The sequence below is a fragment of the Cebus imitator genome, unplaced genomic scaffold, assembly GCF_001604975.1.
Source record: "Cebus imitator isolate Cc_AM_T3 unplaced genomic scaffold, Cebus_imitator-1.0 Scaffold156, whole genome shotgun sequence".
Taxonomy (NCBI): domain Eukaryota; kingdom Metazoa; phylum Chordata; class Mammalia; order Primates; family Cebidae; genus Cebus; species Cebus imitator.
This window is the reverse complement of record NW_016107471.1, coordinates 1,749,317-1,766,809: the sequence shown is the minus strand read 5'-3', so window position 1 is coordinate 1,766,809 and position 17,493 is coordinate 1,749,317. Positions and strand designations below refer to the sequence as shown.

The 17,493-nt window shown below is 33.0% G+C and overlaps 1 protein-coding gene across 26 annotated transcripts in view; it reads left to right on the top strand.

The window, feature by feature from the left end:
• PPFIA2 (PTPRF interacting protein alpha 2) overlaps positions 1-17,493 on the top strand; it is a 485,065-nt gene that overhangs the window by 422,519 nt on the left and 45,053 nt on the right. For 14 of the 26 annotated variants that reach the window (XM_017543486.2, XM_017543479.2, XM_017543491.2 and 11 more), the window contains one exon: positions 12,220-12,228. The exons of the other annotated variants lie outside the window; for them this stretch is intronic. In XM_017543486.2, coding sequence (XP_017398975.1) covers positions 12,220-12,228 — 9 coding nt within the window. The remainder of the gene's footprint in view (positions 1-12,219; positions 12,229-17,493) is intronic. 26 annotated transcript variants of the gene reach the window in all.

Sequence of the window (17,493 nt, the reverse complement as noted above, 5' to 3'; positions counted from 1 at the left end):
GCTGGGATTACAGGCACGCACCACCATGCCCAGCTAATTTTTTGTATTTTTAGTAGAGACGGGGTTTCACCGTGTTGACCAGGATGGTCTCGATTTCTTGACCTCGTGATCCACCCGCCTCGGCCTCCCAAAGTGCTGGGATTACAGGCTTGAGGCACCGCGCCTGGCTCAAGTTTAGCTATTATTAACTTGATATACTGTTGGGTTTATTTTATATTAATTTTATACAATTATTTCTTAACTACTAAGTACCCTCACAGCAACAAATATTAATTCTTCACTTAAATATCCTACCATGCTTGACTTTGGGTTTTATTTCACAATATGTATTGGAAAAATGTAATTGTAAAATGCATTATATAGAATACTTGCTTTTAATATTAAGAAGAATATTAAGAACATTCTATGAGGGAAAAATGGATAACATTTCTTAGTACGATTATTTCCCATGGATTAATTATATTTAGGTTTAAATGGATTTAACAAGGCAAGTCAGAGTTAATTAATGAAAGCACAAAAGTATTTCCCTTATTATTGATTTTTCCATAGCAATAGCCCCGTGAGCATCAATATGCAATCAGAGTTCAAAGGACTTATGTGAATAATTTTTAACATGTATTCAGAATTTGCATGACACTGTGCCTTGATTTCTGGATTACCAGAGAGTAAGTTGTCTTCATATAATGAGTTTTAACAGAGATAGAAAAATTACTTTTAAACTACAAGGCTTCAAAATTTATCTCTATTGAATTTTGGTATTGCTAATTATTAATATTTCTAAATGTTGACAGCTTATTCTTGACTTTTTCCATTTGTTTAAAATTTCATTTAAACAATTTCAATTTTCTTTCTTTTTAAAGAAACCATATCCTCTTTAATGGGTTACACTCTTAACTGTGTTCAAATTTCATGTTTGCTAGCCTTCTATCAAGATGAAAAATAATTTTAAGTACATTTTATTTTAAAAATAAATAAAAACAATAAATGAAGCAACCCTTTTCATTATGTCAAATGCTGTAGATTGTGCATGCACAGTTACAGCCTGTGGTATCCTATCAGTTGTTTCTACATTCTGTCCATTGGCCTAGCAAAATGATGTTTCCAGGGCTTAGTACTTAACAGAACTATGCTCACTATCCCAAAATTCATAGCAGAGGTTCATTAGTCTTTGTGAGGATAAGCAAAACTAGACAATATCTTATTTTCAAATTTGCTAGGACAGCAGCTATTTAGAATTGACAGTCTGTAACTTTAAATTTAATTGGGAGAACTCTCTAGAGGATTTAATTATGGTACATTTTTTAAAAAGCCATATGGGGGAGTTACTTTCAGAGAACAGCATTGGAGATATTCCAAATTCTTGCAAAGTTCAGAAATTTGTAAGTTGGCAGTCCTAAACAAAGGTTTAATTTGAGGCATACTTACCATCCAGTAAATTTAACACACATGCAACTTACAAGATTCGCAGTCCTACTTTAATTCTACTTTTAATTTGCTTTCTGGTCCAGGCATTAGTTTTGCTTATATTTCTCTCTATTGTCTTATGATGAGAAATAGGAAATCAACGATATTTAATCTGCTAAAGCACCCACTAGTCTTGAAAATCTTGTTTGTCCATCTTTACTGTCCTGGGTATTATTAAACAGTTGCTGGTCTTTTAACATCTAACCTAGGCCTAAAGTCAATCTATTGTTGGTCTGCCTAGTTTGCCTTTTTTATGCCTCATCTTTGCTGTACTTTTCTTTAAAGCATTAATTCCATAAATTTCTCCGGCAAATTTATATAGAGTATACTTGACCTATAATAATTGTGTCAAACTAAAACTCAACTAGTAATTCTTTGAATGCCTCACAATAATTTTCTTGGTTTTCCCCTTTAAAACTTGAACAGTCTCTCTTTAGCCTTCTGGTATAGCTCTCCTGACATTTAAGGGGTGAGTCACTTATTTTCAATGTTAGTCTCAATATTAATATTATAATTCTTCATAGTTTTTTCGATGTGGAGTTCCTCTGGGGATGCCATGACTCTTTGAGATCTTATACACCACTCTCTGTTTGATTTCTTTGAACTCCAGGCACCTTTTCCTATTTAACAAAATAAGTATCTTCTCATTTTCTAATACATTTAGAACAACCAGACCTGAAAATTTCACCTCTTTTCTTTTATACCTTTTAACCTTATCCTTAAGAATGTATTTACCATTCTTAGCTCTCTAGCCTAGGTATTAACCTAAAAGCTTCTTGGTCAGGATGGCCAATTAAAGCCAACCACACAGGCCAGAATGATGACTCATGCCTGTAATCCTAGCACTTCCGGAGCCTGAGGTGGGAGAATTGCTCAAGCCCAGCAGTTTGAGACCTAGCCTGGGCAACAGAGTGAGACTCCATTTCTCCAAAAAATAAAAATACGTTAGGCAGGCATGATAGCATGTACATGTAACCTAGCTACTCCTAAGGTTGAGACAGGAAGATTGCTTGAGGTCATGAATTTGAGATTACAGTGAGCTACAATAACACTGTATGGAGTGATAGAAGGTCCCATAAGACTTAAAACTTACATGGCCTGGTCCCCCCCAAAACTCTGGCTTCTGAATGAGATTCAACTCACCAAATTGTACTTAGTTTGGGGTATTTTAGGGCACAATAAATAGAAACTCTCTTCTTTGCCTAAGTTCAGAACTTGTTGAATAACAAAATAGTCAATTGGAAATCAAACTGTCAGTCATATTTTCAATAAAACTGGTAGAACATGGCTTAGTAAATGGTCAAAAAAAAAAAAAAAAAAAAAAGGCATTGGAATCCCCAAATGGTTAAATTTACCTGACAGTCACAGACTTTCAAACTGCACAGGTATAAGCCCCACGTCACATTAAAAATAACATTTATGCTATTATAATTTGATAAGTATGTTACTTTGGAATAAAGAACTACGAGCCTACAAGGGAATTAATAAAATTAAATGGCATCAATGTTCTTGCTTAAGAAAAATTTTTGAATCATCAGTGTTAATTATATTTTTATTATATATCTTATTAAATTTCTTACTTTTTCTCCCCTGGAATATATTTAGCTGCCGGTTTCACATGTCAGCATCTATAGAAATGTGATGATGGGCAAGCAGCAAACTCCTTGAGTCATTAGAGACCTGAAAATATATTTTACACCCAACATCAGTTGATAATTTCCCAAAGTGTAGAACTATTGGTCAAAAATAATTTGCTCTCAGAATTTTGAAGTTACGACTCTTCTTGTTTCTAGATATGGCTAATGATCAATTGATTGTCATTCTTTTGTATATAGCATGTGGGATTTCTTTTCCTCCCTCTGTCTCTCTCTTTCTCTCTCTAAGAGTTTTATTTATCTATCTATTTATTTATTTATTTATTTTTGATTCATCTTTTGTGTTCAGAAAGCCCTAAGTATGTGTCTATTCAAATATTTTGTTTCATTTTTCTACTTTAAATTGTCAATCTAAAGACTTGACAGACTGGACTATCTGACGCCTGTTACCCGAGAGGATTCACATTTCTACACTCAACTTTGATTCCAAGAAGCTTAGTTTTATAGAAACTTCTGGGATTAAGGATGAGGATGTCTCTTTCAATAATAACTCACCTGTCTAATTCTCAAGACAATCTTGAATAGGCAGTGGACATATTAAAATTGACAGAATATCCACTGAATTTATCTCCAGAATATAAATGATGAAGTATTTAGCTTAAATCCTTATCTTCTAACGTTTTTCTCTTGCCTCTTAACACTATATATATATATATATATATATATATATATATATTAGAAAAGCACATATCCATGCTGAAATCTCTATTTTGTAACCTAAGTGTAAAGGTACCATATGAATGTTAATATACTGACTAATACCATTTTCAATCTTTAGTTATAATATAGATAATATATGCTAGACTTTTCTATGCATTCTAAATGGAAAACACCAGGAAAATGGATTTCATATGCAAATTAATTTTTCAATGTCATTAAAATAAAATTAACATCCCGACTCAACTATCAGCAGCATCCTCTCCCGAGAAGCAGTTTATCCTTGGAGCAAAGCATCCACACTTAATCACTACCAATAAATCTTTGTGTTAGAATATCAAAGGTATAAAAGTGAAGCTCTAAAGATTTATTTAATTTATTCCCATCACAATCCTGAGAGTATCCTTCAGAGTGTAATCTTTAATGTGCTTTGAGACTATACTTTTAGTATTTGGTATTTGGCAGGTTCCGAGTGTACATATCTATAAGCAAAATAATTGTCATTAAAATATTTATATGAAAGGTATCACAGAAACTCCACAATGTTCTTTCACTTAACACATATTTCTTAACTGCTTATATACCAAATTAAACTTATAAATGATCTGTATTCCAGAACTTAATTTGTAAGATGTGTTATAAGCTCTGAGTACATTTTCCCATCTAAGAATTTTACATACACAGAAAGTATAAGTCTGTGCTTCTCCCACAAAAATTTGTTTTTGTTTTTGTTTTAAATTGCAGGCATGCAATAGAAACTGTGTCTGAGTAGATAAAGCAAAAAGAAGGATTCACTTGCATGGTATTAGATTATCTCACAGATTCCAGAAACAATAGAGCCAAGATATTCCCAAAAGTTTGACAATAAGATATGATGAAAGATTTCCCAGCCTTGTCAAGAACACATATATTCTCCTTTATTCCATTCCAAAAATAAAGTCCTTAGATAAAGTCCTTTTATAGCCTACTTTGAAACAGATATTTGTGCTTGGATCTTTTTTTTTTTTTTTTTTTTTTACTTTAGAAGAGGGTTTATTTAGTACAGACACAATTACTAGGGGAAAATTCCTGGGCAACTGACTCAATGAATATAATAACATATAACATTTTACAACCTAAATCCAATGCTTTAAAAATTTCTCTGGGAAAATGTGTTCCAGTTTCCTACTTGGAACTTCAGAAGCATGTCTCTCTATTTTCACTAAAAAAGAGCTGCTGTTGCTTTGCCATATGATCTTGCATAGCCCTGTCTCGCTTCAACCAAGGACAATTATACAAATTTCCTGAACCTAAATAATAATAATGATAATATCCAGGGAATAAGAGTCAAAATGAACTGAAATTTGTTAGGAAAAAGAAAGATAAGGAAAACCAAAGTGCTCTCTTTTAGATATATTTAGATATATTTGATCTATTTGGAAGAAGGGAAAATAGCACAAAAAAGTATAAATTTGCTGTTTTGAGCCAACAATGTTAATATATTACAGATTGAATAGAACAGAAGCCCAGTGTTGGCGCCATAATTTCTGCCAGGAGAAATATTTTTGACCTGGAAAGAGTGAAATAAAAATTAGTCAATGAAAATTAAACTCAAGGCAATTATATATATTAGAAGATAATGTCATTTTCTAAATAAATTTGTATCATTTATCTTAATTGATGTAATTTCTGGATTAATATTAATAGAACATGAAAGTGATAATTTTTCACTCATTTGCTTGGTGTGTGTGTCCCAAGAAATGGTTTAAATTACTGATACTTGAATTTTGTAGTTCGATTCTTCAAAGAGCTTGTAGAGAGATGGACATGAAAACTAATTATTGCATTCAAGTATTTCAGGTTTTATAATCACTTTTTTAAGTCTTTGAAGATGATGAGAAAAGTGCCAAAAGCTTAAAGGCACCCTAATGTTCTTATTTACGAGATATTCTCCCAGTTAAAGACAGATAATTAAAGAGGTTTCACAAATGAATTGACAATAACTAAGTAAAACAGAAGGTGGCATAACCCAGCACTTTCACATGATTTAAATCAGAGCATCAGATTTTGTCAAAGTACGAAGCTAGAAGGCATAGCTCAGTTTTTAGATAAAGAATATGCTTAAGGAAGATCTTTACAGAGGCATTCAAATCTGACAAGATGAAATTTTATAGGGGAATTTTTATAATCCTGAAGCCAACTTCAGTACTATACATACTGATTACTTCTACGTAGGGGAACATATATAACTTAACTGTAGCTCCTAAGAAAAAAAGTTTCTGCAAGGTAGGCAAATAAGCAATGCCTGACAAATAATTTAATGTTTTTAATATTTATAAAAGCAGTAACAGGGTCAAAATTGTGTGCACTTACCAGATTGTAGCTGGGTATTGTGTTCATTTCTGGGAAATATATCTAAAGTGGATGTATTAAAACCAGCATATGTTCAGAGGAACATGACCATACCAGTGAGATGACACAAAGCCATTTCTTCAAAGGCTTGTATGCAGAACAAAGATATAGATGCTGCTAAGAGATTGAACAACCAAACGTGTTCTTTATGGCCTAGTGATAAGACCATAGGCCAGAAGTCAGGGGTTACTGCAGATAAACTGAGCTGACTCTAAGTGAGAATTATTAGCAATCACAGATGTAGAAAGAAAGAATTGACCACCTGGAAAGGGAGTTGTTCACCATAATTATGTCTAATATAGAACTGCCAGGCATAAGTACATAATAGAATTATTGCATGGAAGATTCAACTTTTGGCTAAGAGTTTGAACTACATGCTTTGTAAATGTTCCCTGCTCTGAGATTATGTGATTCTCTGTAAAGTTCAGAAGAGAACTAAACAGAGGAGAATCTTCGAATTTTTAACGTATAGACTCTGGCATATTATAAATATTTGAAATACATTTCCCAAATAATTGAATGCATAAATAGAAGCTGGATAAGGAAAGAACTCTAGGATAAAGAAGAAAACCTGAAACAATGTAATCGGGGTTAGGGCAGTGATTTCTACCCACATGACCAAACCTGAAACCTGGTCTTCCTCTTTGCCCCTGTTCTTACTTGTCCTAATTTTTTTTCCCCATTTATTTTATTGCATTTTAGGATTTGGGGTACATGTGAAGAACATGCACTCTGCACATCCATGCACTATTTCCAAACACAGTCAATTGCATTTTTTTGATCTTCCAAATCTGTTGATTTTCATCTTTCCAGCTCAGGCCATCATACTACAATAGTCTTTCTACTTCTAGTCTTGCCTTCTATAATCCATTCTTCATGCTCCAGCTACAGAGGCCTATCTAAATCTTATTTCTGAGCTCCCTAAAACCCCTCAATCAGTCCCTCACAGCCCTAGGATTAATTTCAAATAGCTTTATGTAGTCCGTAAATCCCTACATTATCTGCTTCCTATGTATCACCAGCTTTCTCTCTCTTGCTTCCCATCTTGCACTTCAAGGTCTTGATATATGTTGTATCTATTTTATTGTTTCTGATTACTCTTATCTCCTTGTATGCATATATTTTGCTCTATTTTTCCTCATCCTTTGCATGATAATGACAATATCTATTTTATATGTAATGTCTATATAATAAAGTTGTAATTTGCTAGGCAATGCACTGTCCTCTGCATTTAACATGCATTATCTCTTGTATTTTTCACAAAGCCTTCAATGTAAAAACTGCTATTTTTTTTATGCATGAAGAAACATAGCTTTCCAGGTACTGTGATATACAAAAATGTAGATCTCCAGAGCCCAGTTTTCTCTGAATTATTTAGGATCTAAGAATAGAGCCACGATTTAAAGAATATGCAGTCCAATTTCAACTGCACCTGGAATGTCCTATATAACTTTTAATGACCTATGTAGGGAGTGAATGAAAAAGATCCCAGTCTCTTTATACTCTGGAAAGAGTAGCATATTCCTTTCTTCTAGAGAATAATTAGTTTCTTATCTGATCCTACCCTAGCCTTCAAAATGAGCAACAAATGTATTCAAACCAAATATATTTTTAAAGAGTAGGGATGGGGGGATTTCAAAACATAAAATGTAGCTGTTTTATAAGATTGTCTTTTTCTGATATAATTAGCCACACATAATGATCCAATGTTTGATATAATAATATATAATAGTAGTAATGTTTCTTAATAAATAAGTCATGTAAGAAATTTAAATGTCTACTTGAATCAACCTAAATTATTCATTCCAGTAAAACTTACAAGAGTGTCATAATAGCAAGAATAATTATGGCTTTTTAAATGAAAAAATTACATTAAAGTACATTTAAACATAATGCTGACATATTAATGTAGAATTTTTCACATTTATTCCTACAAATATAAAATCCCACATAAACTTTGTATAGTATTTTTTATAAGATCTTTGGAGATTTAGTTTCTTCCCATAGTTATTTCAAATTAGCCATTCATGAAGCAAACATCTCTTGTTTCCACACTTCTAAGAAGGGTAGTAATTATATATAGTCTCTTGCCAGGATTTTACAGAAAAAAAGTTCAATGCAAAAAGACTTCCATTAAAAAAAATGTGCGTGTGCATTAAGTATATTTTTGTACACCCATACACAAACATAAATTCCTTAGTTTAAATTCTCCATAATCAAAATTTTAAGTTGAGGCTTAACAACTGTATTAGGTTTGCAAAGCAAATGAATAAAAACTATTAGAGGAATAAATACTTCTTAATCTTTTTTAAGTAATCTCAAATATTTTAGTTATTCGAAGTCAATATTAACTTTAAAAAAGCTATTTTTAGTGTGAGAATGAACCACACTAAACTTCTGAACCATTTCTTTCATTTATGAGAATCACTAGAAACATGGGTAACCGTTTACCTTTAAACGTCCCATTGTCTGTCTTTAAGCAGGAATTTTAAGCAAATCCTGACATCACCCTGGTACCCTCTGATATCCATATAGATCACCCATTGGCAAACTAACCTTTTGGTTTTACAACATTTTGCTTTCAACGTTGTTCCCCACCCCAAGTCAGACATTCTCCATGGCCCTATTCTGAATCTTGTCATCATCACAAATCATGCTGCTTTAAGACTTACCAATTCAAGCATATTATTTTGTGCTACTCATGGTCTTCCGACTTTTCGTCTTGCTTTATGAACTTCTACTATCATCTTTATTTAAGCTCTATCATTTCTCAGTATATTATCCCCTTTCTGTTTTATCTTCTCCTCTTGTTTAGCTTAGATCATGTCCATAATTTCAACCCCCTCAAAATTTTTTTTTAATTTCTTCAATCCATTTTCATTTGGTCACATCTACATATAAAAACTGCACCCACCAATGAATTTTCTTTCTCCCTGTGTACATTTCATAACATCTGTGCTGTTGGAGAAAATTACAACAGGGAAATTAGAAATAGTTTCATTGTGAAATTCAACACTGCCCAGTAAACCCAAGAGTTTTCTTTGACCAGTGTTCATTCTACTCTCTGCAACTCCGGTTAGAGACCTCCACTCTCCACAAACTTGCATCTTCTGCTGATGAGTTTATTACATTCTAGCTTAGTGGGAAGAGATGTGAGACAGAGAGAGATGAGAGACAGAGACAGAGAGACAGAGAGAGAAAACGTCCTGAATTCCTTGATGCCAAATACATGCTAACGGTTGCCCAGTCTGTCTTATTACAGAAAACTAGGCTACTCTTTTCGTACTCAGATCATCTTTCCATTTTCAGTCATTTTGTGCTGAATTCCCCCTTTGCTCTCAACTCCTGCACCTGTCTTTTTTTTCCCATCAACATTTAAATATTCTCAACTTTCACCTATTAAAAAAAGTCTTTCTTCATTTCACTTTTCCATTTCCGTTACCAGCCATTCACTACTCAATTTGATGTAACTGATTTAAAAATATTTCTGAATCACCAACTTGAACCTTACAAAGCAAGAGTCAATTATATTCCAAATATAAAACTCTTCTAATGAATTCTTTCTTATTTGAAATTTTAAATCTGAAATTAACTAATTTATAACAGGAGAAGGTCCATTCATTTTGTAGGATATCTGGAACATTAAGGTGAGGAAACTGAAAAGTTGAAGGCCCTCATTTTGAGATATAAGACATATATTTGCTGGAAATTTCTTCTTCTCCCGTCTGGATATATGCTAATGTTGCCAAGGAAAACAATGTCAATAATTGGATCTGATCTCATTCATTAGATGGTGACATAACCTATTCTTTTTCGTGTCAAATTGCCTATGACTCATAGTCATGTTTAACTGAAGAGTATTTATTCTTGACAGAATCTCTCTTACTGTTAACATAGTGACATTTCTGAAATGGAGAGAAAAATAATGAGGCTAGGTGTTATTGTAAATGAATGTCTGTAGGAAAGAATGTATCAATATTTATAATAAGAAAAATTGATACAGAAAAACCTTCTTTGCAAATATATATTACCTCCTATACAAAGTTTATAATATATTAGCACAAAAGATGGGTCATTTATAGCTATAGATTTTTGTCTTTTGCAGAACATATTTGTTTGAAAGTCATAAGGTGAAGTTCTTAATAATCTAAAATGAGATAACTGCTCGAAATTGTTCTTTATTTACTATAGAAGAGAAGAAACTTCATAAAACTAATCAATTTATACAAATTGATAAAAATATTATAAATTTGTGCAATACTTTTTGAGCAGTATCTTTTAAATTTATGCTTTGTTATTTTCATATTTTCTATTTTAAGGTATTTATACTGTTTAAGTTTCCTATTTTAAAAAATGATCAAGGAAGATCTGAGCAATATTAATGTTTCACTACCTGAACATTTAATCAACTTGTTTTATAGGAAAGTGATTCCTAGGTAGCTAGTAGGCTAAGAAAGGCTGTGTTGTCCATGGTGATAACTAGTCCCAAATGCTTTTGGCAATTTTCCTGGAAAGCTCAGAAGCTGCCTGTTTTTTCAGAGCTCAACAGGTATGTTAACAAGAAAGCCATTTTAAACATCTAAAAACTATCTCCTTTTGGTCTTAATTTCATTTCTCTGGGGTGTATGATGTGAAAAATATAAATTTCTTGGGACCCTGTAATATCAGTTTTTATGAACATTTATGTTTTTGTTTACGTGAAAATTTAAGGAGCTTGCCACAGATGTTGTGAAGTTAAGGCCAAAATTATGCATTTTTTTTCCAAAGTGCCAATTTAATAAAAAGTACATGGTTTCTCTGAATGAATGCCTTTAGAGGAGGCACGTGCAGGGTGTTCCATTGCATATCAGTTTTTTCTTTATAATAATTGTGCAATAAAAAGTAAGATGCTGTAACTTGCCTAATTTCTGAACAGGAATTTCTGCTTTCTATTTTGTTATATTGAATATATTTTATGAGTTGTAGTAATAATTTTATTTTTAATAATTTGGCTACTATGCTTGTAATATAATTTTAAAACAATCTTCTCATGGATTTTTGTTGAATTACTTAACTTCCCTATTTTCTCAATGCCTCTACTACATCCAGGGAGCAAGTAGGTCCTTCAAAAGCTATATATGTATCAATGTTGTTTTAGTGTTGATTTCTGGTAATATTGGTGAACCAATATAATTTATGGTCTTCCTCCAAAAAAACCAACATTTATAAACACCTATTCAAATAATTAAGTATTTCTACTACTGAAAGAGACAAAATTGGCACAAACTTGATGCTTATTTTGCCAATCAAATAGAGGAAGAATTAATGTGGCCAGGGAAGAAGAGTAATAGCACCCTTTTATACTTTCTCATGTTCTGATTAGTAGCCATACATATTTACCAAAATAATAATAATTATTATTGCATTGGGTGGAATAATAAAATTATGGATCTTGAATGGACTGTATACATTTCTATTGCCAGGGATTATGTTGAAGGAAACTGAAGATCAGAATCTGCTAATGATTTTGACCAAATTGTGTATGAGAACCAGAATCCAGATTTTCAGATCCTCAAACTAGGAAGGACTTTCTTCACTTTAGGTTGCTGCCTCTTCAAATGTCTGCTGTTCTTTTTTTGGGGCCTTAGCAGTAGGCTTATAAAGCTATATGAAAATCAAAGTGCCGATTAATAAGTTGTTATTTTTACTGGTAAAGTAACATGGAAGTGGCCTGAGGTAAAGAATGTCCTTACTAAGGTTCCTTGATTTCCTCCTGGGATGTACTCGAGGCTGGGAAAATGTGGTCATGCATGTTTCAGAGTGGCTCATACTCAAGACATAGACTTATTGGTCAACTATTAGAACTTCCCTCAGCCTGACTATGCTTTTGGACGCAGTGAGTATGTGTGTCATGATGAAATACAAAATGGCACCATGTCTTTCCCATACCTGAGCTTTCTCACATCTGAAATAATGCTCTTGTTTTATTCCATGGTTTTCTTTAGATTGAACTGTATCCATTAACATTTGTGTGCTTTTCTTTTCCATCCGTCCTTCTCCATCTCATGAAAAGCACATCTGGGTAAGTTGAATCACAATGGCTGCTGAACATGTTTATTTTCAGCACCACCTTTTTTTTTTTTTCAAAGTATTACTCTTTTGAGTTGTAACACAAGCTGCACTGCCTCTGACCTGAAATGAAAATCGTGTAGTGTATTTATTTCCACACAGCAAAAGGAATCATTAATTCAGAGAAATGTTCACATTTAAATTAACTTTGTGAGTGTGCAGGCACTTGTATTTCTTCAGTTTTATTATACATTTGTCAAAGGACATTCTAGACTGCCTTTCCCCTAGTTTTCAAGTGTTTCCCTAAGGGGTCAATGTGGCAAGCAGCCAGGCTGAAATCATATTTTCAGACTACTCAGGTACTACCGATTGTGCTGCCTGTCTGAATTGCCTGTACCTTTCTTAGTGCTCCACCTGTGTTATGTTCAAGAGACAAACGTATTTATCAACTAGTAGAACAGTACATATCTAAAAAGGGTTAAATGCTATTCTTCCCTGCAGAGCTTTTGCCTCTAGAGAGCACAGAGTAATCCTTGGTTTTGGTTGAATGTGTGTTGTTCCCATTGTTTCCTGTACTACTGGTTGATTTTTAAAGCTTTAAAAATTCGAATTGCTCAGATAGTGGCTTCAAATTTTAAATCCTTCTCTTTGAGTTAAAATTAGAGTATTTATTCCTAACACAAATTTGGCTTCAAAGTTAAAAAGTAAAATTAAATATGCATAATATTTACATTGGTGCAGACTACAGCATTAGTAACATGGTGAGCTCATTAAAACACTTTGGACTGAGAAGAAGGTATTACTTTTAAATTTAAAGCAGTGTCATTTTTTTATTCAGCAAAATCACTACAGTGAGATGCAATTATCCAAGAAACTATGGAAAGTCTTCCTAGTTGACTATATAAATATTTTGTATGACAATACAAATCCATGTACTTTGTAATATTACTTGTTAACTAGTAAGGTTTTATTAGTTTTAATGTAACATTGTTATAGTAGCCACTACCGAAATGATTTAGTGATACAGTATTTGCTTCAGTTAGGATACATTACCATATTAAAAAATTAAGGGAAGCTCTAGTAAAGTGTTCTTAAAAATTCAAGACCGGCTGTGGTTAGAGTACTAGTCAACCATGTTGGCCAAATGAATGTTGTTAGCTTGCTCTTTTGGTAAATAACAAATATTCTAGACATTGGATTTTAAAGCATAGTTTTTATGTCATCATATAAATTTGGTCTTCTGTTTTCTAAAGATTTTTAATTTTTATGAGGGAAATAATTTCAAGAAATAAAACCTAATTCCCCCCATTCCTTGTTGAGTGAAATATTGAAAAACAATGAATGAGTAATGCATTTTTATTAATGGACTGTAAGAAACTAATAAAATTATCCTCATTCTAAAATTCAGTTTCTTATTGTCTTGCACATGCTACTCAGACTTAAACATTTTAAGTCCTCGAAATTATTTCCCCAGTACAATCACTGAAAGAGCGCTTAGGAGAATATATCAGGGAAACTAGTACAACATAGTGAAGATGACATAGGAAGATATGAGGAGAAAAGAACACTGAATTAGGAATCAGAATATAGAGTTTAAGTTCCATCTCCCCACTTATTTGCTACATGCCCCTGAGTTACAGACATATTCTTTGTACTTACTAATATTATTATCTACTTGTCCCCCACAACAGTATGAGAGAATATGTGTAACTTCAGAAGCATAGAAATTAAAAACTTCCAAACTAAGTAAAACAGGGCTTAAAATTAGATGAAACACTAGAGCAATCTAATGTAAGTGGTATCCATATAAACCTGAAAAATTACAATGTTCTCCATTAGGTTCCCAGTTACTATTAGGAAGTGACTGGAAAGTACCGGCTATGGCATCTTGCAAAAGTGAAATTGTTAAATGGGGAGTGATGCAAGCCCCTCTCATTTTCAATAACAGCATAAGTAATTGTACTGTTCAATCACATTTGTGTATATATGTGTGTGTGTCGGGGGTATTTATACCTTTTGACTGGTTTTGAAAATAATTAAATTCAAAACAAAGTAAGAAAGGAGATTATGTAAATCCAAACTCAATTCACAAATACATTCCATGAGACTATGCCCTGTATTTCAGAGAAGCTGGAAGATAAAAGGTTTAAATATAAATTAATTTTGGTTTCAATGTAATGAAATTATTTGCAATCTAAACAGCCTAGCATGTGTTACTGGAATCTAAATAAAACACTACTTAAATGTGTCATGGTGTTTCATACATTTTCACTAAATGTGAAAATATGCAGTAATAGGATACACAGGCACACACACTTGCACATACACAAAATCACAGTATGCTGTGCTTTCAGATCAACTCAATTTTAATGTTGAATTTGAAACTCTTAATTTTAGGAAGCTAAATATCTATGTTTAGGTAATCAATCATCTGAAGCAGCTGATTGGGATTTGTAACATATTTCTGTTTAGAATAATTATGTTAACTAAGATATATATTTTCAGCTTGCAGATGTTAAAAAAATAATTGGGTTGACACCATACTTTGTTCGCATTTGCTGACCAGAATTTCAACTAGCTTCTCAAATGTGTAGTTTTAGTTTTCACAGAATTAATCAGGTATGGATTCTTGAATAATAAGCCCATTGTTTGATTGAAATTTGAGGACGTTACATCCTATTTACCCTCTTTAAAGCTGAATTTTAGTGGAACAATATTCATTTTACAATTAATAATAGTGTGAAGTCTGTATATGTTTCCTGCTTGTATTATGTTGTGTTAGGAAGATTTATTTTCTGTGCTGCAATGTTAAGTATATTACATTGTCACATTATTTGACTTATATTTTATTCTTCATTCTTATCAAGCCACATATTTATTTATTCCAGTTTTATCAATAAGTACTTGTTATGTGTCATAGTAAATCAATAGCTCCGAAGGTAAAGTTTTCAACCAGATAATTATTTTGCATGGTGATTACAAAATCAATTGATATGAAATGAATGGCAACAATTCCAACTTTTCTATCTCATTTATTTAAACTAGGCTAACTTTTCTCTGGCCAAGATGTACAACCTGATATTACTAGGGAATAATAAGAAAAGAAAAGCCACAGTTTGTTTTTTATAGTGCTGAGGATTGAAATGTGTGACAAGAAGGTAAAGACCTTGTATATTAACAAGGAAGTCAAATAAATGCATACAGCTTCTAAAAATAAATGAACCATAGGGAAAGAAAGAAAAGCAGAGGACCATTATTCTATTTTACACTTAGAATGAGGAGGGCACTATTACCCTCATTTTCGAGTTATGAAAAATTTCAGAAATGTTAATTGACTAAGAGATAGTATGGGGATTAAAAGAGCCGACTCTGTGGACAGGTTATTGGAGTTCAAATTCTGATTCTGCAACTTGATGGTTCCATGACTCCAAGTGGCCTCTGTTCTTCAGTGTACTCATCTGCAAATGTGTGTCAATATGGATCTTATTGGATTATTGTGAAAATTAAATTAGTTAATACAAAATACTTAGGATTGGTAATAAGTGATAAATGATCATTAGTTATTGTTTTGTGTGATCCAAGGCCTAATTTGTCTACATCCAGAACCTTTGCTCTTTCAGACCACAATATTACATCTCATAAGAATAAAGTGGTTCAGCTGAACAGGAGAGTACATTAGATGCATCTCAATTACACCACTTAGTCTATTAAATTGTAATACAATTTCTTTAATTGTATTTATATTAAGTTTCCAATTTTAAGTGAAAGTACAATAAGTAAAAGTATAATAGATACAAGTTATGGTATTTGCATAGAAGAGAGAGTCAATTATGTCTAGGAGAGGGCTTAGACTCTTTACAGAAAAAATAAAGCATGAGTTGTAGCTGAAGGATAAGTTTGAATTGTTACAGTGATATGAAGAAAGATGCTTTCAGCAGAAGAAAAGAGCACATAGCAAGTCATGGAGGGGCAAAATAGAATGAGGTATTTGGGAACAACAAATATTTCAGTAATGGTTGAGCAGAAAAAGCTAAGGAGATAGTCAGATCATGAAGGGTCTTTTTAGAAGATATTTGGCCTTTATTTTGGGGACAGTGGGGAAGCTTTTAATCAGGCAAGTCTTGCAAAATAATTTGTGTTTAGGAAGGTCTCACTGGAGGTTGGAAGGGAAAAGGTACCAAATGAGAGATAGAGAGACTCTGGGAGCCCATCACCATCATCGTCAAATGATGAGGGCTTAAACAAAAGCTTTGGCAGTACTCAGTCAGTATACAAAATGTCTTTCTGAATGTTAGATATGACATTTTAATCTTTTTCTGCAGCCAACCTAGGTAACTGTGATGCAGAATGCTTATTCCTTTTTAAGATGCAATGAACAGTTGGAAGTTATGAAAATATCGAATACTTAAAAATTACTCTATAATCAAGGATCCTAGGTGATTGTCAATATTGTGAAGTTTTTTGGATTACAATGTAGCAGTCATTCCAAAGATGTTCTTGGCTAGAGCATACAAAGAAATGTGCATGGTACATTAAAAAAAAAAAAAAATCTCTCATTTCCAGGATTGTAGGCTCTTGGGTTGGAGATGAGGCCCCAGACACGTGGTGGTACCCAATGATCTCTATTGCTGAGACTGACACTATAGGCTTACAGATTTTAAAGGAGAAAAGGATAATCGTAGATTGGGCTGATCACAAAATATTTTATATAAAAGGGAAGTCAGTAGTTAAGCAAACACAAGGCTGTTGATAGTTGAAAAAGAAGGAATCAACTTATCAGCTCTGGGAAATGATATTTGCAAAGGTAGAACTGGTAATGCACAAACTATTTGTGAAAGTACTTTTCAATTCTGGTTAGAAAGAAAGGTGGTTAGGTAATCAAATCAAGATTAAACCAGGAATTTATTTGTAATGTAGATGGGGGATAATTCTTTAGACATTTGAAGAACCACTGATGGGTTTTTAAAGGACAGTGCCATAATTATTGAAAGTAAAAGCTGACCAGGCACAGTGGCTCATGCCAGTAATGCCAGCACTTTGGGAAGCTGAGGCAGGCAGATCACTTAAGGCCAGGAGTTCTAGACCAGCCTGGCTAACATGGTGAACCTTCATCGCTATTAAAAATAAATATATTTAGCAGGGCACAATGGTGCATGCCTATAATCCCAGCTACTCAGGAGGCTGAAGCAGGAGAATCACTTGTACCTGGAAGGCAGAAGTTGCAGTGAGCCGAGATCATGCCACTGCACTGCAGCCTTGAAGACAGAGTGAGACTCTG